The following is a 21,876-nucleotide window of genomic DNA, read 5'->3' as shown; positions in this document are numbered from 1 at the left end:
TAGCCTCTGGAGCGACGTCCCTCAGTGGAACAGACTTCTGAATTTCCAATTTTGTGCTCTGTTGCTCTATCACTTGCCGGGAGCTGGCCCCCCTTCCCACGGTCTATATACAGGAAGTATATCGCCTCAGATTCACTTCTCCACACATCCTACCTTCCAGAAAGTGGTCACTTTTCTGTTCCTAGAATTGCTGCTCTTCTTCTCTTCAATCTCTGTTGAGTTTATAGGTGTTCAGAGTGGTTTGATAATTATCTAGCTGCACTCCTGGGACCCAAGGGTATTCAGGTCTCCTACTCCTCCACCATCTTGCTTGTAGCTCCTAATGGGCCCATTTAATCTCCCTCACTGAGCTTGAAGTGAAGGCAGGTACTCTTGGGGTAGAGGGGGAGGTAGGAGATGCAGAGATACAATAGCTCTCTTCAAAGTCCTCTCACTGGATCATTTCCCCTCTGACTCCTTTGTTTTTCTGGCAGAGGTGGGGGGGGTTAAAAGGTCTACCCTGTCTGTAAGCAACTGCTTTGAAATTTCTGAAGAATAGTTTATCTGTCAGCTCACTTGTTTTCTGATACCTAGCCCATCTTGGGCTTCAATAAAAACTTCCAATTAAGAGGCGCCTGGGTGGCTCAGTTGGTTGGGCATCTGCCTTTGTCTCAGGTCATGATCCCAGGGTCCTGGGATCGAGCCCCACATAGGGCTCCTTGCTCGGTGGGAAGCCTGTTTCTCCCTCTCTCTCTCCCTCCGCCTGCCACTCTGCCTACTTCATTCTCTCTCTCTCTCTCTCTGTGTCAAATAATAAATAAATAAAATCTTTAAATTAAAAAAAAAAACCTTCCAATTAAGATCTGGTTGCAACTGTATCCTCAGTACATAGTTATCAGCAGTGTTTTTTAAATAACTCATTGAATGTTCTGTTTCTATCATCTCCCAATTCGTCATACTGATAAAATAATAAATATATAACCAATATGCATACATGTATAGTGAAACAAAGTGTGCATATTTTCATCATATTGCTTCTGTAGTTCCTTGGATCAAATCAATTCAAACATTTATAAATTCTGTAAAATCAGACCCCAAGCTGGTAAAATCAAGTTTGGAATACACGGAGACAATGTGACATTGATATCCTCAGGCAGACACTTACAGCCTCATATATATCACCCACTGCGTTCCTGAAGGTTAGGAGTAACCGTAACTTAGAACTATGTACAAAACACTTCTTTGGGAAAATTACTTGATACTTTCAAAATAGAATTTCAGGAATTTATCTCTCCCTATAATAACTCTGACAATGTATTTAATCAGGAAGTTACCAGCCCTTACAGGTCAGGCAATAGGAGAAGCGTGAGGAAAGACTCTTTAATTTAGAGCAAGGACTCCATTAGAACCATGGCTAGAGCTGGTATGGAATGACTAGGAGTTTGGGGCCTTAAATGAAACAAGATGAGAAGGTGTAAAAGGCTAAGACCTCCTGCCACCCTCACAAAAACTGCTGTTTCCTGGACCCTAGGATCTGTGTATGAGGTTTGAAAACTATGTGAATTATTCTATTTGGATGTAATTTTTAAAATAATAAAACTTCTATTTAATACCTACCTCATATGGTAAGGGAATAAAATGACTCATTGATTTTACTCCTAAATATCCCAGAAAATAAACAAATGTGTTAAAAAGAAAAATAATATATATTTAGAATCATAAATGCAATTCAAGAAAGAAGAAATATATATTCTTCATGTGATTTTAAACTGGAAGACTAAGAAATATTTCCAATTTGCCAGAACATTTATTGTATTTATGGAAATTATAGTCATTGTGAAGTATTAGATTGAATCTATGAAATTCTACACTTTTGACCTACAAAAATGTCAGTTTCATATTATTCAACCTAATAGGTAGAAAGTTGGAAGCTTTAATGATTAACTTTTTAAAAACTCTTATAATGTAGAAAATAGTCTTAATACTTTTAAACTAGGTTTCTTATACTTTTAAACTAGGTTTCAAATTAATAGATGTGAACAATTTTTTGCTTTAACTGGTTTGAATTATCTGATTAAAAATTAATAAGCTAACTGAAGATTAATCATTTTCTCTACCATGAAAGAGCTGTGGATTTATTTTGCTTACCCAGTGTGAGATGTAGCCAAGAGAGGAGGATTTAAAATTGGTTTCAAGAAATTGAAACCAAGGAACCTCTGATTTCTGTATTTCTGTGTTTCATAAGCTCCAATTCTACACAAATTTAGGTGATAATATGTATAAGACTATAACTAAAGGACAAGAGTAATGTGACTTGATAACTTGAGAATACAGCTTATGAGTCTTTTTTTTTTTTTAAGATTTTATTTATTTGACAGAGAGAAACAGAGCGAGAGAGGGAACACAAGCAGGGGGAGTGGGAGAGGGAGAAGCAGGCTCCCTGCTGAGCAGGCAACCCGATGTGGGGCTCGATCCCAGGACCCTGGGATCATGACCTGAGCCGAAGGCAGACACTTAACGACTGAGCCACCCAGGTGCCCCCAGCTTATGAATCTTAAACTCAATCACTCTGCCTAAGACTGGGGGCAGATGTATATCAGTCATGTGCTTCCAAATTTTATTTCAGGAACATCCTAATGCCATCTCCATGGAGCTCACCTAAATTATGAAATTGTGGTTAACTAGAGTCACAAGCTTATAGAAGGTCTTACCCTCAGCCCAAAGCCAGGGCTCTGGAGTCCTCAGACATGCAGTTGGAACAAAGGATTGCCCTCATGTCATCCCTGTCTTTGTTCATCATTCAGATACTTATTGAGCACCTGCCATGAAACAGACCCTATTCCAGGTGCTGTTGATACAGTGAGAAGCAAGATAAATAAAATCTCTGCTCTTGTGGAGCTAACATTCTAATCCTTAGAGAGATATTCAATCACTCAATCAATAAGCAAACAATAAATATACTGGATAGCAACCAGTACTATGCAGAGTATTAGAATGGGAGTGGATTGGGAAGGCTGCTTTGGGAGGTGACATATAATCTTGATAGAATTCAGCAGGGAGAGGGAGTGACTGGAATTCAGGATAAATCCTAGATTTAGGGTTTAACTTGGTTACTCCAAGTGTGGTCTGAGGATGTGTGGCAATCTGCAGGCTATCACGTCTCCACCTTGGCATAAGCACAGAAACTGAGAGTAACCATTAAGAAATTTTTATAGCAATTTGACAGAAAAATGTTATGCCTATGAATATAATAATTTTGCATGCCTCCTAAATTTCATTTTGCTACTCATTCATTTTTATTTCACTTTATAAAATTATGCATTGGACATTTTTAAAAACCTGGTTTTCAAATAGAATATTATGCAGCCATCAAAAACCCGAAATCTTGCCATTTGCAACGACGTGGATGGAATTAGAGGGTATTATGCTAAGCGAAATGTCAATCAGAGAAAGACAATTATCATATGATCCCACTGATAAAAGGAATTTGAGAAACAAGACAGAAGATCACAGGGAAAGGGAGGGAAAAAATGAAATAAGACAAAACCAGGGAGGGAGACAAATCATAAGAGACTCTTAATCTCAGGAAACAAGCTGAGGGTTGCTGAAGTGGAGAGGGTGGGAAGGATGGGGTGGCTGGGTGATGGACATTGGGGAGGGTTTGTGCTATGGTGAGTGCTAGGAATTGTGTAAGACTGATGAATCACAGACCTGTACCCCTGAAACAAATAATACATTATATGTTAATTTTTAAAAATCTGGTTTTCACCAAAGATAGTGCAAGAAACACTGGCTTAACTATTTAACCAAGTAGATGAGTCATGGCACCATTTTCTGAGATGGGCAAGGGTAAGGTAGGAGCATCTCTGGGAGACAGAAATCAAATATGTGTTGTTTGGATCATGCTAAGTTTGAGATGCCCCTTGGGTGCCCAAGCCATGATATAGAATCAGTCGCTGGGTATATGACTCTTATGATGTACAATAGATCATCAGGTATATGAATTTTGTGGAAAGATCAGGCCAGAAGATGTGGATTTGGACTCATCAGCATACAGAAGTAAGATAGGATGAGACCACCTACCTAGGTCTAGGAGCTAGCAAAGGAGACTGATAAGGAGCAACTAAAGAAAAAGAAGGAAAACAAATAAGGTGTCATGAAAGCAAACAGAAGAAAATATTTCAAAAAGGAGAAAGTAGTCATCCTTGTCTAATGTTCCTGAGAGATCAGGTAAAGTAAGAACAGATAAGTGACAACTGGATTTGGTGAATTTGGAGACCCTGACAATAGTAATCTCGGGGGAACCGCGAGAACACAAGCTTAATTGGAGTGCATTAGTGAAAGACTGGGTGACAAGCAAACGATCCTGTAACAATACAAAATTATTTCAACTAGTTTTGTTGTGGTGAGAGTAGAGAGATGGATATGGAGTCAAGGGAGATTTATTCAAGACAGGTTTCATCAAGTATGCAGGTGGGAGTGTCCAGTAGAGACAGGGAGCTGGTAATGCAGGCATGCATCAGAATGCAATTCAGAATAGTTTTGCCATATTACCAGATAGGAAGTTCTACATATTGAAATGGACATTAATAGTAGTAATGGAAATTACATTCCATCTTCATTTCTCTACAGGATGCTACTGGGGCTCCATATTCAAGGTGAGGAATCAGGATTCACTAAGGCAGTTTGGGATTATAGTAGAGACATTGGCATCTCCCTTAGTGCTCTGTGGTGAGGAACTGGAAATGGAACATGCCTGGTTTATTGGGTTTCCATGATATATATTTACCATCTGAATCTAAAAAGTTCCATCCTCAAATTATACTGATAGACACCTTCTTTCTCACCCATAGAATTGAAACTGAAACATGTTTTCCATCTTGACAGGAGTACAAAATTTCAAGCTTTGAGCAGAGGCTGATGAATGAAATAGAGTTTCGCTTGGAACGTACCCCTGTTGATGAATCAGATGATGAAATCCAACATGACGAGATCCCCACGGGCAAGTGTATTGCTCCCATCTTTGACAAAAGACTCAAGCATTTCCGGGTTACAGAAGGCTCTCCAGTGACATTTACCTGCAAAATTGTTGGAATACCTGTTCCAAAGGTAGGAGAAGATGACCAGCTGGTGGGCCAACCAACACAGAACCGTAGACAGTGCCTTCCAGAAAGTCTTACCAGATTCTAGGGAATTATCTACAGAGGGAATAAAAACCACTACCAGAAAAACTAACAAAGCCCAGATAATTTCACTAAAAAGAGACAGTCAAGGATAAAATCGTTAAATAATTAGGCCCAAAATAAATCAGACTTATGGGTAAGTTAGAATTTAAATAAAAGTTTAAAATAAGCTTCTTAGTCATAATCCTCCACTTTGGGCTATTGATTCTCTCAACCACCAAACTCACCAAATTGATATTTTTCTTTTTATTTAACGCTTATTGAATACCCACAAAGGGCCTGTTGTTGCACGAAGTAGCTATATTTGTATCATTACTATCAGGTTGGTAAATGCCGAAAATGTCGTATCATTATCACTGACTGCAGAAAAATCTTATGAGTCACCAGGTTTTTTTGGCAGTCAGCTGAAAGAAGGATTTACACCCGGTATGGCTGTGGTAGGGGATCTCTCCGCTCTACTTGCACAAACATTAGCATGGTGTTATCATGTATGGTTAGGTAACTAGGAAATGTGGAGGAGAACAGCTGCAGCCAGTACTCTAACCCCCCTGTCTTTGAGAGATCTCCTTGATACATGCGGAACTCAACATGAAAAATCTATTTATTTAAGTGTTTATTTAATGAGAAATTTAGCCAGTGAGTCCTGGCCTCCTTCCACTTAGTATAAAAAACCATACTATCCTTTCAGGTAGAGTGAGCTATTGCAGACCTGGAGATCTGTGACTGCAGAAGACTTGAGCTTTTAGATAGGATAATGGGGGGGGGGGGGAATTCATGCTCCTGGTTTTCATCATTTTGTTTATGAAGACATGTCTATTGCTTGGGGTGACTTTTTAAGTAATTATGAAGTACAATAAAAAGAGTCAAAAGCTTTATCTCAATCCTAAATCATACAGAATTTTTAACTTAAGTATTGTATATGTATAAGTGCAGGAGTCTATTACACAGACATTTTAAAAATATTTTTTTCAAAGTGCTTTATAAGGGATGGGGCTCTTGCAGAGACGCCCTTGCCTCATCCTACTCCCTACTTCACTATCCTCAAAAGATGTGCAGAACAGTGTATGTTCTCCTCGATTATCTTTCATTGCAGGTTTACTGGTTCAAAGATGGGAAGCAGATTTCAAAGAGAAATGAGCACTGCAAAATGAGGCGAGAAGGAGACGGGACGTGCTCTCTGCACATCGACTCCACCACTGGTGATGATGACGGCAACTACACTATCATGGCTGCCAACCCCCAGGTGGAGAAGCAGGGTTCTGCGTTGTGCTGCACTGAGGAAGGAGCACTTGATGTCATTGTGAATGAGACCTTGAGAAGTGCCAGTTACTAAGGATTGCTGAGGAAAATGAATGAGGAGCATTGTGATTGTGTGTAACTAGAGCACAGTTTAAAAGACCAGTTAGCCATGGATGGGTCACTCAAGCCCTGAGCCTTTGTCAAAGGACATTAGAAATATCTGTTCACTATGTCCCAGATGTATTGGGCTAAATCTTTTGTTTATCAACTCATTGACTCTCTTGAAGAGTCTATAAATCATTCTATCAAAGAATGATTTTTTTTTTGTAAAAGTTAGAAAGCCATAATCTCTCACTTTTCTTTTCTGAATGAGATTTAGGATCAAGACTTAAAATTCCTCTAAAAGACAGAATAAATATCTTCAGCTACTACTAGAATACAAAGTATAGAGCTATAATTTCTACTCACCCACTCTTCTTATTAAAATGTTAGTTTTGGGGCACGTGGATGGCTCAGTGGTTTAAGCCTCTGCCTTTGGCTCAGGTCATGATCTCAGGTTCCTGGAATCGAGCCCCGCATCGGGCTCTCTGCTCAGCGGGGAGCCTGCTTCCCCCTCTCTCTCTGCCTGTCTCTCTGCTTACTTGTGATCTCTCTATGTCAATAAATAAATAAAATCTTTAAAAAAATAAAATGTTAGTCTTGAGGATAAATCTCTATTAAGAAAAGTATAAAATACTTGGCCATAGTCTCTGCATGTGGCCGCAGGTAATGTTCAGTGCACAAGAATTCGAATTTTTTTACATTTGTGTTCTGTTCATTTCTTAGCTCAAAATAAAAGTCATCACAATGTTCTTTAAATTTCTCCCCTAGGCTATTTTTTTAAAGATTTTATTTATTTATTTGACAGAAAGAGAGATCACAAGTAGGCAGAGCAGTAGGCAGAGAGAGAGGGAGAAGCAGGCTCCCTGCTGAGCGGAGAGACCGATGCAGGGCTCGATCCCAGGACTCTGGGACCATGACCTGAGCTGAAGGCAGAGACTTAACCCTCTGAGCCACCCAGGTGCCCCTCTCCTCTGGACTATTAACAGTGATTTAAGGAGTCATATTTTATTGTTTTCATCCCCCACCCCCAAGTTTTCTTGTTCATAACAGTTGGCCAAAAGGCTCAAAATGGTTCCAGTCCAGAAAAATTTATATAAATTGAAAAAAAAAGGGGGCGGGGGGAATTCTCTTATTTTAAATTCATTTTTGTTTCAGGGACGAATCAGCTGTTCTGGCCACTTGATGGTACAAAGTTTGCCCATTCGCAGTCGACTAACATCTGCTGGTCAGTCTCACAGGTAAAGACAGTAAAAATCTTCCTTTTCGAGCCCCTCCCAAGCACCCACCTACCACAATGAGCATCAAAGTGTTGGGTCTACAAATTATTACTTAAAATGTAGTCCTGCATCTGCAGCATCAACATCCCTTGGGAGATTGTTGCAAATGTGGAATCCCAAGCACCGCCCCCCAGACCTACTGAATCAGAAACTACATTTTAATAAGATCCCTAGGTGACTTATAAGCACATTAACTTTGAGACCCACAGGTCTGTCACACACTCTTGATGGCTTAAAATTTGTGACCATCAGTAGTACCTGTGCAGATAATATATAAACCAGAGTCTTTGAACTAAATTACCATATTTTCTTTAAAAAAACAGAAACTGCTAATGGTTATGTCTATAGATTGAATATTTTTGTTGTTGCTGTCCCCAGTATAACAATTGACTCTAACACGGCAATTGGCTTTCTCCCTCTCTGATTTTACTAACCACTAAGAATTAAGAGCCTGGCTTCCCCTTGAGTCTTACGGTGCCACAAAGTCTTAGCAAAGCATTCCATAGTTGCTGACATGGATGAATTATATTTGACTTACCAAAGGAGCAAAAATAGTGACCCAAGTTTCAGATACAGTATTTCATCACTGCTGCAACTATACCTTCTTCTTCGTTTCCCCCCCCCTTCAAGAACAGCTGTTACTGTTGGTCAGTCTTAACCAGTTTAAGTTCCTGATCATCTTTAATGGTCTGCCATAATTTATAGCCAGGTTAAATTTTATTACTCAGAGACACAGGGATTGCAGCTGCCTTGTTCTGGGTAATAAACAGGACTTGTCTGCTGGCTCTCATTTGAGATTCGGCTTGAATACTGATTTATTTGTTTATTTTGAAACTTTTGAACAACTGGTAAAAGCCCAGGCAAGGGGAGCTGAGCCACTTAACCCAGGATGACTTCAGAGAGAAAGAAGCTAAAGCCTGTTTATTTAATTACAGATCTCATAAGATAATCCTACAGGGTATGAGATGCTTACCACCTTGCTTTTTACATAAGCTTCACACCATTATTTATTATTTTATCATTTGTTTACAGTCCAGCAGCCTCCTTCCCTACTCCACCCCCAAAATATCTGTTTTCCACGGTCTATCGCCATGCGTAAATTCTTGCTGTTGTAGGTTTATAGATTGGTTTCTAAGTTTAATGCCTGACCTTGCTTGTTTTTGTAGAGGAAGGTCCCGAGCACAAGAGAGAGACAAAGAGCCCCTACAGGAACGCTTTTTCCGACCACATTTCCTGCAGGCTCCTGGGGATATGGTAGCTCACGAGGGGCGCCTCTGTCGGCTGGACTGTAAGGTAGACTCTGATCCTCATCCTTGGTTCCAGATCTGTTCACATTTTGCATTTGTTTGATTTATTTTTGTTTGTATTTGTTTTATGTTTTGTTTAGAGAAAGAGGGACTGGGGAAGCGAAAGAGATCTCTTCTTTCACAAGGCTTTTTCAGAACATTTAATCCCAGACAATAAAAAATTTTGATGAAATTTTTAAGTCTTTAATACCTTAATAAAATTACATTGGTGTTGTATCATCAATGTTGACCCCACATTTGTAAAAGACAACCAAAGAACTGATGTAATTCAGACATTTTCCATGTAGTGCCGGGGAAGTCTTCATTACTATAAAGCCAAAAGTGTGATTTTTGCATCCTTGAAGTGAGTGTCTGTGACGTATAGGCTTTGAAAAAATCATAGTCATGAAAAGATGGCTCTGAGGTGGTTTATGAAAACAGAAGTTGGTTTCTCATACTAACCAACATCCAGCAGCTTTAGCTATTCTGCATTCTAATTCTTCAGCCAGAAACTGTTCAACTGAGCAGCGTGGATATCCCTCAGTATGAAGAGAAACTTACATCACCTCTTGCCCTCCAGACAAAGATTCAGAATGCTATGGAATTTTTAGATGCTAAGTGGTAAAGGTTAATCATTCGTAGAGGTGGTTCTTACTCTGCCAATGGCTGCCTAAATAATATTCGGGATTGATTGTTACTTCTTCCACCCTAACCCCTGAAAGATTCCCATCCCGGGTCCCATTTCTAGAGATTCTGACTTAAGATAGTAAGTGGACGTTGGGATTTTCAAATGCTCCCCACGTGATTGTAACACAGAGAAGCGTCTGAGAACTCTAATGTCCGCCCTTTCCTTGGTTACCTCTCGCTGATTCTCAGGTATGTAAGCAACAACATATCATCTGTGAAACCGACTCTGCAGACCTATTTTATCTATTCACTTAGTTTTTATTTCTTACTTATTCTAATCTAAAATATAATCATCACCTGAATTTGGGGTCAAACTACTATACAGTTTAAATTAATACGGCCACTCACCCAGCCCCTCTTGTCCTGATGCCCCTACAGAGAGGTGTCTCTCCACCCCATGTTTTTTCTCACTACTTGGTGCCAGACAAGGATGAAGAATTCAGCCACCAAATAAATCTGCTTGTCATCAGTCTGTCATTTGCCTCAGCTGTCCTGTTATTTATTAGGTGAGTGGCTTACCGCCCCCAGAGCTGACGTGGCTGCTCAATGGCCAACCGGTGCTACCAGACGCCTCCCACAAGATGTTGGTCAGAGAGACTGGAGTCCACTCTCTGCTCATTGACCCGCTCACTCAACGTGATGCAGGGACCTATACATGCATTGCTACCAACAAAACTGGACAGAATTCCTTTAGTCTGGAGCTCACCGTAGTAGGTAAGGTTGGCTTCCGGGACCCCCAAGCGTAACTCCCTTTAAAGTTATTGCCCAAAAAAGCACAACCTCTGGCAGAATTCCTTAGTCCTTTGCCCTATCAAGTTTCATCTCCATTTCTCCTTCACTGTAGTAAGGGCCATATTTCCTTCATTGCTTACGAAGACTTATCAGTAAAAACATAATATGGTATCTTATGCATATATGCATTCAGTATATGGGAGCCATTGTAATAGTTAATCATTTAGTTAGTATATTGACTACACTAAATTCAAGTCACTTGCCCTACAGTTCATCGCTACTAGAACACACCAGATTCTTGTCCCTACTCCAAGTTTCCATGCCTTTGCTTCACTGATCCTTTTACCTGGAATATACCCGTCTTTGCCTAGGAACCTCCTCGTCATTCTCTAAGGCTTAATTCAAATGTCACCACCAAGGCACATCCTCCTCCTTTTCCTTAGCACTTAGAAAAGGAGAGACTCCTCAGAGCACTTGCAGCCTTCCATGTAACTATGATCTCCTAACTCAGACATTCTGACTTTTTCTGTGTCTCTCTAATGTCTGACTCAGTGCCTGGAACATGCACAGTGCTCAGCAAATGTTGAGTTGGTAACTAAACAAATGAACCTTTACCTTGTAAGGCGACATGAACAAAACACTGTAATGCCTACAAAAAAGGACAACAAGTCATCATCACTTGCTTGGTACCTGCCCTCGGGGCAGGAGTCCAACCAGAACTAGATTTCAGAATATACGAATTCTAGCGCTGAGCTTTCTCCTATGTGTGGCCCTTGGAAATCAGGGGACTTCGGCATACTATCTTCTCTATAGGCTTGTAACTGCTTACCCCATATATCTTTTTCTTTTTCTCACTCTTAATGTTCTCTTACCCAACAGAGTAGGAAAAGCTCTTCCTGCAAGGATATACTGATTGCAAGCTTTTACTTTTCCCCCTAATATTTTGCAAATATTGATTCTGGAATCCTGAAATATGAGGTATCTTTGCCTTATCTGGTTCTGCCCCCCGCCAAAGGCTTCCTTAGGAAGCATACTTAGTGGGTTTTTTTGTTTTGTTTTTAAGTAGTGTACTTCTGGGGCACCTGGCTGGCTCAGAGGAGAGTGCAACTCTTGATCTCAGATCTCAGATCTCAATCTCTTGAGTTCGAGCCCCATGTTGGGTGTAGAGATTACTTGAATAAATAAAACTTAAGAAAAAAAAGTAGTGTACTTTTTTCCTGTAGCTATAAACTTCTTCAAAATAAAAGTTGAGGGAAAATGAATATACCTTTCACAAAATCATCTCCTCTAGAAAAGAAAAAGGATACATTCAGTACATAAAATCTGTTGTTTCTCAAAATTTACTGTTGGGAATAAAAGAGACTCCTTAAATTCCACACCCACCATTCGCGCCCCCCCCCTCACCTGCCCAGTGGGCCACCCAGATCCTGGAGTGTTGTCTCTCACACAATACGCAAAGAGAGTCCCTCATTCCTTTTTTCATCACTTCCAGAGCTTTTATAAAAGCAATGATATTCACTTCGGGGTGTGAGAAGTTTGCTGAAGAGGAGGTGAGGTGGGTGGGGGCCCACTCTGCTAAGTTCCAGAACTGTAATGAGTTTGAAGCATGAACCTCAAGGCACTTACTACTCAAACAAGAATGGCCCTTCTCTCATTCAGCCAAAGAAGTGAAGAAAGCACCCGTGATCCTGGAGAAATTGCAGAACAGCGGAGTTCCCGAAGGCCACCCAGTGAGGCTGGAGTGCCGGGTGATAGGCATGCCACCACCTGTGTTCTTCTGGAAGAAGGACAATGAGACCATCCCTTTCACCCGAGAAAGGATCAGGTACAGCCCGTTCCCACGTTCAAAGGGACTTCCGAGCTCGGTGGGACATCCTGGACACCCAAATAAGTCTGTCGTCTTTTGAATCTTGCTTCTTCACTTAGCATGATGCCTTTGAGTTTTGTCCATGTTATTGTGCATATCAAGAATTTATTCTTTTTTGTTCCTGAAAGGCAGACCATGGTATAGAGTTCCCACAGTTTTAAACCTTAATTTTTTTCAGGATTAATTAGCAGGGCTTTTTTTTTTTTTATAACTCAGTTTTGTTAACATACAATGTTACATTAGTTTCAGGTGGTCAATATAGTGGTTCAACAATTCTGTATGTTACTACGTGCTCATCACAATAAGTATGCTCTTAATTCCCCTCACCTATTTCACCCATTCCCCCATCCACCTTCCCTCTGGTGACCATCTGTTTGTTCTCTATAGTTAAAAGTCTGGTTTTTGGATTGTCTCTTTTTTGCCCTTGTTCCTTTGTTTTTTCTTAAATTCCACATGTGTGTGAAATCATATGATATTTGTCTTTCTCTGACTGACTGACTTCTTTCGGCATTATACTCTCTAAATCCATCCATGTTGTTGCAAATGGTAAGGTTTCATTTTTCTTTATGGGTGAGTAATATTCCTCTGTGTACACAACCCCCCCACACACACATGCACACACACACACACACACACATACACACACGCGCATATACATACATTCTTTATCCATTCATCTATCGATGTATACTTGGGTTGCTTCCATATCTTGGTTATTGTAAATATAAATATTATAAATAATGCTGCAATACACATGAGGGAGCATATATCTTTTTGGATTAGTATTTTTGTTTTCTTTGCATAAAAATCCAGTAGTGGAATTATTGGATCATATAGTGATTCTATTTTTAATTTTTTGAGGAGCCTCCATACTGTTTTACACAGTGGTCACACCAGTTTGCCTTCCCACCAAAAGTGCATGAGGATTCCTTTTTCTCCACATCCTTGCAAACACTTGTTTCTTGTGTTGATTTTAGCCATTCTGACAGGTGTGAGGTTGCTATCTCATTGTGGTTTTGCTTTGCATCTCCCTGATAGTGAGTGATGCCGAGCATCTTTTCATATACCTGTTGGCCATCTGTATGTCTTCTCTGGAGGAATGTCTGCTCATTTTAAAATTGGATTATTTCATTTTTGTGTGTTGAGTTATATTAAGTTCTTTATATATTTTGGATACTAACCTTTTATCAGCTATTTAATATGCAAATATCTTCTCCCAGTCAGTAGGTTGTCTTTTAGTTTTGTTGATTGTTTCCTTTGCTGTGCAGAAAGTTTTTTATTTTGATGTCATCCTAATAGTTTATTTTGGCTTTTATTTCTCTTGCTTCAGGAGATTTATCTAGAAAAATGTTGCTACAGCTGATGTCAGAGAAGATACTGTCTGTGCTCTCTTCTAGGCTTTTTATGGTTTCAGGTCTCACATTGAGGTCTTTAGTCCATTTTGAGTTTATTTTTGTGTATGGTGTAAGAAGGTGGTCCAGTTTCATTCTTTTGCACGTAGCTGTCTAGTGTTCCTAACACCATTTGTTGAAAAGACTGTCTTTCTACCATTGCATATTCTTGCCTCCTATGTCAAAGATTAATTACCATATAATTGTGGATTTATTTCTGGACTGTCTGTTCTGTTCTGTTGATCTATTGGTCTGTTTTTGTGCCAGCATCATACTGTTTTGATTACTACAGATTTGTAGTATAACTTTTAATCTGGGATTGTGATACCTCCAGTTTTGTTTTTCTTTTCAAGATTGCTTCAGCTATTTGGGGTCTTATGCAGTTCCATACAAATTTTAGGATCATTTGTTCTAGTTTGGTGAAAAATGCCATTGTTATTTTTTGATAGGGATTGCACTTAAATCCGTAGATTGCTTTGGGTAGTATGGACATTTAAAAATATTGGTTCTTCCAACCCACAAGCATGGAATATTTTTCCACTTGTTTGTGTCATCTTCAATTTCTTTCATCATTGTCTTATCAGTTTCTTTCATCAGTGTTTTATAGTTTTCAGAGTACAGAGCTTTCATCTCCTTGATTAACTTTATTCCTAGGTATTTTATTATTTTTGGTGCAACTGTAAATCAAACTGTTTTCTTGATTTCTCTTTCTGATGTTTCATTATTAATATATAGAAATACAATTATTAATGCCTAGTAATGCAATTAATATATAGAAATGCCTGGCTGGCTCAGTCAGTGGAGCGTGCGACGTTTGATCTTGGGGTTGTGAGTTCAAGGCATACATTGGCTGTGAGCTTATTTTAAAAAGTGTTAAAAAAACAAAAAAGAAATGCAACAGATTTCTGTATATTGATTTTGAATCCTGCAACCTTACTGACTTCATTTATCAGTTGTAGTAGAATCGAGGGTTTTCTATATATAGTATCATGTCATCTGCAAATAGTGAAAATTTTAGTTCTTCCTTACCAATCTGGATTTCTTTTATTCCTTTTTCTTGTCTGATTGCGATGGCTAGGACTTCCAGTACTATGCCGAATAAAGGTGATGAGAGTGGACATCTTTGTCCTATTCCTAACCTTAGGGGAAAAGCTTTCAATTTTACACCATTGAGTATGATGTCTGCTGTGGGTTTTTCACCTAAGGCCTTTATTATGTTGAGGTATATTCACTCTAAACCTACTTTGTTGAGAACTTTTATCAGGAATTAATGTTTATTTTGTAAAATGCTTTTCCTGCACCTATTGAAATGATAATATGGTTATTGTCCTTTCTCTTGTTTATGTGATACATCACGTTGATTGATTTACAAATATTAAACCACCCTTGCAACCCAGGAATGAGCCCCACTTGATCATGGTGAATTGTTTTTAATGTATTGTTGGATTCAGCTTGTTAATATTTTGTTGAGGATTTTTGTATATGTGTTCATTGGAGATATTGGCCTGCAGTTTGTTTGTTAGTTTCTTTCTTTCTTTCATGTCTTTATCTGGTTTTGGTATCAGGGTAATGGTGGCCTCATAGAATGAATTTGGAAGTCTTCCTTCCTCTTCTGTTTTTTGGAATATTTTGAAAAGAATAGGTATTACCTCTTCTTTAAAATTTTGGTAGAATTCACTTGTGAAGCCATTTGGTCCTGGACTTTTGTTTGTTGGCATATTTTTTATTACTGATTCTATTTCATTGCTGGTAATCAGTCTGTTCAAATTTTCCATTTCTTCCTGATTCAGTATCGGGAGGTTATATGTTTCTAGGAATTTATCCATTTTCTTCTCAGTTGTCCAATGTTGGCATTTAATATTTTATAATATTCCTTTATAATTCTTTGTATTTCTGTGGTATTCATTGTTATTTCTCCTCTTTCATTTCTGATTTTGTTAAAACTTTAATTTTTAAGTTTAAAATGCATAAGGAATTTGTGAGGATCCTGCATATTTTTTGTTACATATCTTCAGTCATATTAGTACCCAGGAAATCCCTTTGACAGTAAAAAGCTAAAATAAAATAAAGCAAAACAAAACATTAATGCAGTAACTCCTTTTCTATCCATCACAACATGGTTATTTTCAAAATAACTCAGGATCCGGTTTCCAAAAATGGGTCCCTTGCTAGATTTCCTCTAATCAACCTTATCTTTGCCATTTTGGTTTTATGCCACGAGGGGGCAAGCAAACAAAAGCAGCTTATGTACAAAAGTTTCTACTGAGATTTATTTCTTCACAGTAAACTGAATTTGTTCCAGAGGATGTTGTAGCTGTCAAACTTTACAGGATTTTGGCATCTAAGAAGTCTACATATATATAGGTCGAGAATTTTTTCTGGTAAAACTCACGCAAGCACAGAAAATATTCTTGAGTTAACGCTTCCTTCTAAATTAATGTAACGTGTTGGGGTGCCTGGCTGGCTCAGTCAGTACAACATGCCACTCTTGATCTTGGGGTCATGATTTCAAACCCTATGTTGGGCGTTAATAATAATAATAATTAACATAGCATGTTAAACCCAGCCTGAAGTTCTAGTGTAATTATCCAAGATTGCAATATGCAGCCAAGAGTGAGAACTACTGATGTGGATGAAACGGAAGGAATTTGCTCCTGAACTGTACTAAACTAAATCCTACGCGTGCCCAATTGGTTACATTAAGAAATAACCCCTCCATGCTAACAATACATCTATGCCTGAATGTCCAATCTGGTTTGGAAGAGAGATTTTTCTGGATTTTGGTTGTGACAAATGGGGGCCCTTCTGGTGAGGAGTACAACTCCAAGAGTGGTAGAGCGGTGGGGAGGGCAAGAATGGGTCTCTGCCTGGGCTGTCGACCCTCCTCTGGGCCTCACTGGGTTAACTTCTGCTCTTTTGTAATTCCATTCCACCGTTCAGTTTGCCTTTGATAATTGCTTTAAGCTGACTTGCCCATCCCTCCCCTTAGGGTCAGGGAGGAGAGGAGATGCACTGTACTGCTGGATTTGCCCCCAGAGTTTCCCTGAACCCTGAACCGCTCAAGGCCTTCTCTGCCCCCAGGTACAATGCAGATATGTTCTCTTTTTTCTCCAGTATGCACCAGGACACAACAGGGTATGTCTGCCTCCTCATTCAGCCAGCCAAGAAATCCGACGCTGGATGGTACACATTGTCAGCCAAGAATGAAGTTGGCATTGTGTCATGCACTGCGAGGCTGGATATATATGGTAGGTGTAATGTCCTCAGTTAAACATCTGTGTGTAATAGACAGCTTAAAACAATTTTTTAAAGGATAGGTATGGTATTTTTCCATAACTGAACTCGTTAGACTATATTTTAGTGCTTACGCGATGGATTTTTAAAATCATTTCATCCTAGTCACCTCAGGGCTTTTGTACACTTTTGCATTTTACTTTGAGCTTAAGCTTCTTCAAAAAAAAAATGTTCTATAATGTTAGGAATTACAATTATTTCAGAGTTTAACTGTGTTTATGATTTTGATCATCCAACATCTCCTGTTGTCTCCTTAATACCATGGGCCACCCACTGGAACTCCATCCCCACTGCCTGTCATTCCTCCCAAGCATACCTCCACCCAGCAGAATTTTCCTGTCCCCATTCATCTGTTAATTCATTCCACAAATACTTATGGTGCCAATCCCACAACCAGACTAATAATAGAGAGCTGCCCCAATAATAATATCAAATGATGTTTGTATAATGACTTGTAATTTACAAAATGGTATCCTTAGACCCTCCCTATTATTGCAACTGTTGTCACCCTCCTCTAAATGCTGAAGAAACTGAGACTCAGGGAGGTTATGTGTCTATAGCCAGGAGGCAAATGCTGGCTTTTGTATCATTCCTTTGAGCTATGTTTCTAATTTTCAAAAGAATTTAACAAGTTAATCTTTATTAATATAATGTAATGTACTCTGCTCTTCTTCTCTATACTTTTGACAGTAACTGGTATTTTTTTGGAGGCATATTCCTTAATCCAAAAGGGTGATTCTTTTTCTTCCTCTCCTTTAAAAAATGTTTAAGTAATTTAGTAATTAATAAATTTCTTAATCATTACTGGTTCAACATGAGCAACCAGAATAACAAATAAGTCACTGTGTCTAAAACCTGAGGTCCCAACTTTTCATACTAGGAATTCCCTTTTTTTAGTACCATACAGGAAGAGCCTTGGCCTGCTATTTTTTTCTCTAGGTCTAATATTTGGAGGCAACATGTAGTCCTTCGATTATTTTCCCTTATCTTTGGACTTGAAAAGAAATTCAACTGTGAGGGATGCTGCCTCTAACGTACTTTCCCCTGGTAAGGGGGTGGGGAGAGAGAGGCCATCGATATATTTAACCTAGGCTAAGTCCCCTATCCATTTCATCCACTTTTCCATGTCAGGGGGAGATAGCTCTCCAACTAAGAAACTCAGTACCAATAAGCCCTGAAACTGATAAATCTTGTCCCAATCCTGCTCTCCACTTCCCAGTTCAGTTTTCCCGGCTCACCTCTCCCAGGCTCCTGTCTTGATTGAGCAGCACCAACAACAGGGGGTGCTGTTTCCTTGATTAGGACTTGGAAATGGAGGAGGGGATGGAGGACTTGGGCTGAAATCAATCCCCTACCCTCTCACCACCACCACCACCACCACCACCACCACCACCACCACTTCCTGCCTGTCTAAGGAATGGGAACAGCAGGTGGGCTCCCCTCTCTCACCCAAAGTAGAGTTTCTGATAGAAGCAGCTGTAGTAGTCTGGTTAAGAGGTTTGGAGCAGAGACTTGACTATTCACCGTGGCCTCATTGAGGGCCTGCTTTTCAGTTGAATCGCTGTAAGTTTTGTTCTCACTTCCGTAGCTTTCTAAACTTGAATTTATCCACCCATTCAGAGGTATGTCTAAAAAACTGATAATCTGATTATTATCTAAAAACTGATTATTATCTAAAAAACGGATTCAAAATAATGAAATCAACAAAGGTGCTCAATAGGTCCATAGCTTTCTAGGATCCAGAGTACCCAGTCTCCCCAGCTGGTGCTCCCCCTTCTCCACACCAAGGTCCCTGGAAACCTAATCAGAAGACTGCTTCGAAATTTCTGAATCAGGCACAACAGGAGGGACAAAGCAATTTGGATGGATATTTCATTCAGGCATGTTCAAGCCTAAGGATCATCTCCTTTACACAGTGTTTGCTGAACATGGAAATTCTAATACATTCTCTTTTGTCCCTGAATCATGGTTGATTGCACATAAGTTACTTTTCAGTCTTCTTCCTATAAACTCATTAGAACCTGAATAAGGGGGTGGATGGGTAGTGGCTGATTAGTGATTAGGGTGTGGGACAGGTACTTTTGGAGGTCTGGACCTGTCTTTTGGCTTCCATTACCTCAGGTTTCTTGTCTCTGCCTTCTGAGGTACCTGCCCTTGAGAGCCTACAGCTCTTTCTACACTGCCCCGGGAGACTCCATGCTAGATCAGTGAGAGGGGATGTAAGAGGAGCTATTTTGATAAATCACCCTATACAGCTACTCTTTTCATTTTTTAAGAGTATTTATTTATTTATTTGAGAGGAAGAGTGAGGCAGAGAGAGAACACAGGCAGGGGGAGCAGCAGAGGGAGAAGCAGGTTCCCCACTGAGCTGGAAGCTTGATACGGGGCTCAATCCTAGGACCCTGAGATCATGACCTGAGCCAAAGGCAGATGTTTAACTGACTGAGCTACCCATGTGCCCCCCCCCTTTTTTTAAAGATTTTTACTTATTTATTTGTCAGAGAGAGAAAGAAAGGGCACAAGCAGGGGGAGGGGCAGGCAGAAGAAGAAGCAGGCTTCCTGCTGAGCAGGGAGCCTGACACAGGAGTTGATCCCAGGACCAGATCCCAGGACCCTGGCATCATGACCCAAGCTGAAGGCAGATGCTTAACCAACTGATCCACCCAGGTGTTCCCTGTGCAGCTACTCTTATAGTCCCAGATCGTGGGTTTTGGAATTAGGAGCATAAGAGTTCACCAGCCCAGTTTGCCTATTCCTGGCAGGGAAGGAGAGATTTTTTTTTTTTTTTTGGTTCTTTGCAAATGACGCATTTCAGACCCAGATATATTTCACAGAAAGTGTTTGAATGAGGACAGAATACACCCCTGCCCTGTACCCACTCAACTGCATTCCCTTGATTGTAACATGTTATTTGGTCCATTTTCCAGCTCAGTGGCACCAGCAGATCCCACCGCCTATGTCGGTCCGGCCCACTGGCAGTCGCTACGGATCTCTCACCAGTAAAGGACTTGACATTTTCTCTGCCTTCTCCTCCATGGAAAGCACAATGGTGTATTCATGTTCTTCTCGGAGTGTAGTGGAGAGTGATGAACTTTAGGAATGTCTGGGTGCCGGCTGTGTAAGGGGGCAGACTGTGGAGAGGAAAGGAGGATAAGCCAGACACAGCAGTTTCCAAGCAACTGGATTTGAGTGGGTTCCCATGCTGCTGGACCCGTGGCAAGAAGTGCTTCGAATAAGTCAGCTGGGGACTCTTGCTGTCTCAGCTAGGGGAAAGCTGTCGGGCTGTGCCTTTTAAAGATTCCAACAAAAATGTGAGAAGACGATACAGATGAACCAAAGATGTCACGAAGTCATCCACTGCTTTGGGAAAAAGCTAGCATGCTCCCCTGTCCCCTGCTATGTTAGGGATATTTAGGCCCTATTAGGAGTAATGAGGGGCCATATGTTTGGGCTGAAAGGAGTTAGACAGTAGTGACCTTAGGAATCACTAACTCACCAAACAATGTAAAGGAAAAAGGTGGGGAGGTCTCCATTACCTTTCATCAGTTACATCCATAGCAGTAGTTTTGATGGATTCATTTAATCAGCTTCTACTTAGCCTTAAGAAATCATGCCATACAACTCACAGATGTGGAGAAGCACTTTTGATTTACTTATCCTGAGTGTACTGAGCCACGTATTAAGGTGCCAAAATGTGCTTGAGATACCAGAAAATTCACTGAAACCCTCAATATTGCACAATGCACTTGTTCAATAGCCAAAACAAGGCCCCATTAGCCTGTCTGCATCATTTTCTTTTGGATATAATGGTGAGTGGTTTTGCTTTCTGACTTTATACATCCCCAAATCCTAGAACTAAAAGGTTGCCAGTAAACCAACCAACAAGAAAGCTTCTATGGGGTCACTTTTAAAGCTACTAGCTTCAACTGCCGCTTGCAAAATATGCAAGAGTCGTCATCATCTGCCCCTCTTGTCTCCCCAAAAGTCTGGAAGTGTATGAGGCAGTGAGGGAGGAAGAGATGCCAACAAGGAAAGGAAGTGATGGGAGAGTGTTGTTTTTCACTTGCCCTAGAAGAGCAGTGGGTATGGAAGGAGATATCTTTAATAGGTATGAACTGTGTTTCAGATCATTTGCATTTTCTATATAAAAAACATCATGCTGAAAAAAAAATCATGCTAACCAGGAAAGTGGGAGGAAAGGGGAATATGCATCTTTGTTCTAACCCACCTATTCAAAACCTGCCTCTTAACTTAAGGAATTTTTAGAACTAAGTTCACTGCGATTATCCCCAGTGCCTAGAAGAGTGCTTAGCACCACGTAGACATTCAATAGATATTTGTTGGATAAATGAATCTTATATTAGATAGAGAAATCTGCAATTCACACAGCAGTCCAAAAACTGCCCTGGGAATGGTCACCACAGCACAGCTTGCTCCAGACTCCCCTGTGAAATGAATTGGAGGTGTCTGTTACCAATTCCCGATGCACAGGTGTCTGGTGTTCTCTGAGCCAGGCACCCTCAGCTGGTATCTAACTCCAATGAACAGATAGTTGTTTAGAAAGGTTTGAAATTTTCTTCACTTCAAGGCAAGGACTTCCAGTATAAAAATAAATTCATTCACTCAAAAAAAGCATTTGTGTGTCTACTCTGTATAAGATGTCATGCTAGAGACTTATGAATAAGACATAGTCCCTGACCTCAGGGAGCTTACAATCTAGTAGGGGAGGTAAGATGTAAGGCATAAAGAGTGTTTGTAAGAGTGTTTGTAGTTCTCTTCACCCTATATTTTTTATGACTCTAAAATCATCTTAATATTTTCAATCTTTATTTCTTAATG

General features: G+C 40.0%; 1 protein-coding gene across 2 annotated transcripts in view; it reads left to right on the top strand.

The window, feature by feature from the left end:
- Window positions 1-21,663, top strand: part of MYPN (myopalladin) — a 102,665-nt gene extending 81,002 nt beyond the window's left edge. For both annotated transcript variants that reach the window (XM_080823590.1, XM_080823589.1), the window contains exons 13-20: window positions 4,867-5,088; window positions 6,256-6,405; window positions 7,659-7,741; window positions 8,947-9,073; window positions 10,260-10,467; window positions 12,145-12,310; window positions 16,858-16,991; window positions 19,965-21,663. In XM_080823590.1, the coding sequence (XP_080679716.1) occupies window positions 4,867-5,088; window positions 6,256-6,405; window positions 7,659-7,741; window positions 8,947-9,073; window positions 10,260-10,467; window positions 12,145-12,310; window positions 16,858-16,991; window positions 19,965-20,134 (1,260 nt within the window). In that variant the 3' untranslated portion in view covers window positions 20,135-21,663. The remainder of the gene's footprint in view (window positions 1-4,866; window positions 5,089-6,255; window positions 6,406-7,658; window positions 7,742-8,946; window positions 9,074-10,259; window positions 10,468-12,144; window positions 12,311-16,857; window positions 16,992-19,964) is intronic.
- The last annotated feature ends 213 nt before the right edge of the window (window positions 21,664-21,876 follow it).

This window comes from Martes martes (genome assembly GCF_963455335.1).
Source record: "Martes martes genome assembly, chromosome: 14".
NCBI classification, from domain to species: Eukaryota; Metazoa; Chordata; class Mammalia; order Carnivora; family Mustelidae; genus Martes; species Martes martes.
Note: the sequence above shows the minus strand (reverse complement) of the source record. Positions and strands in the feature narration are given on the sequence as shown.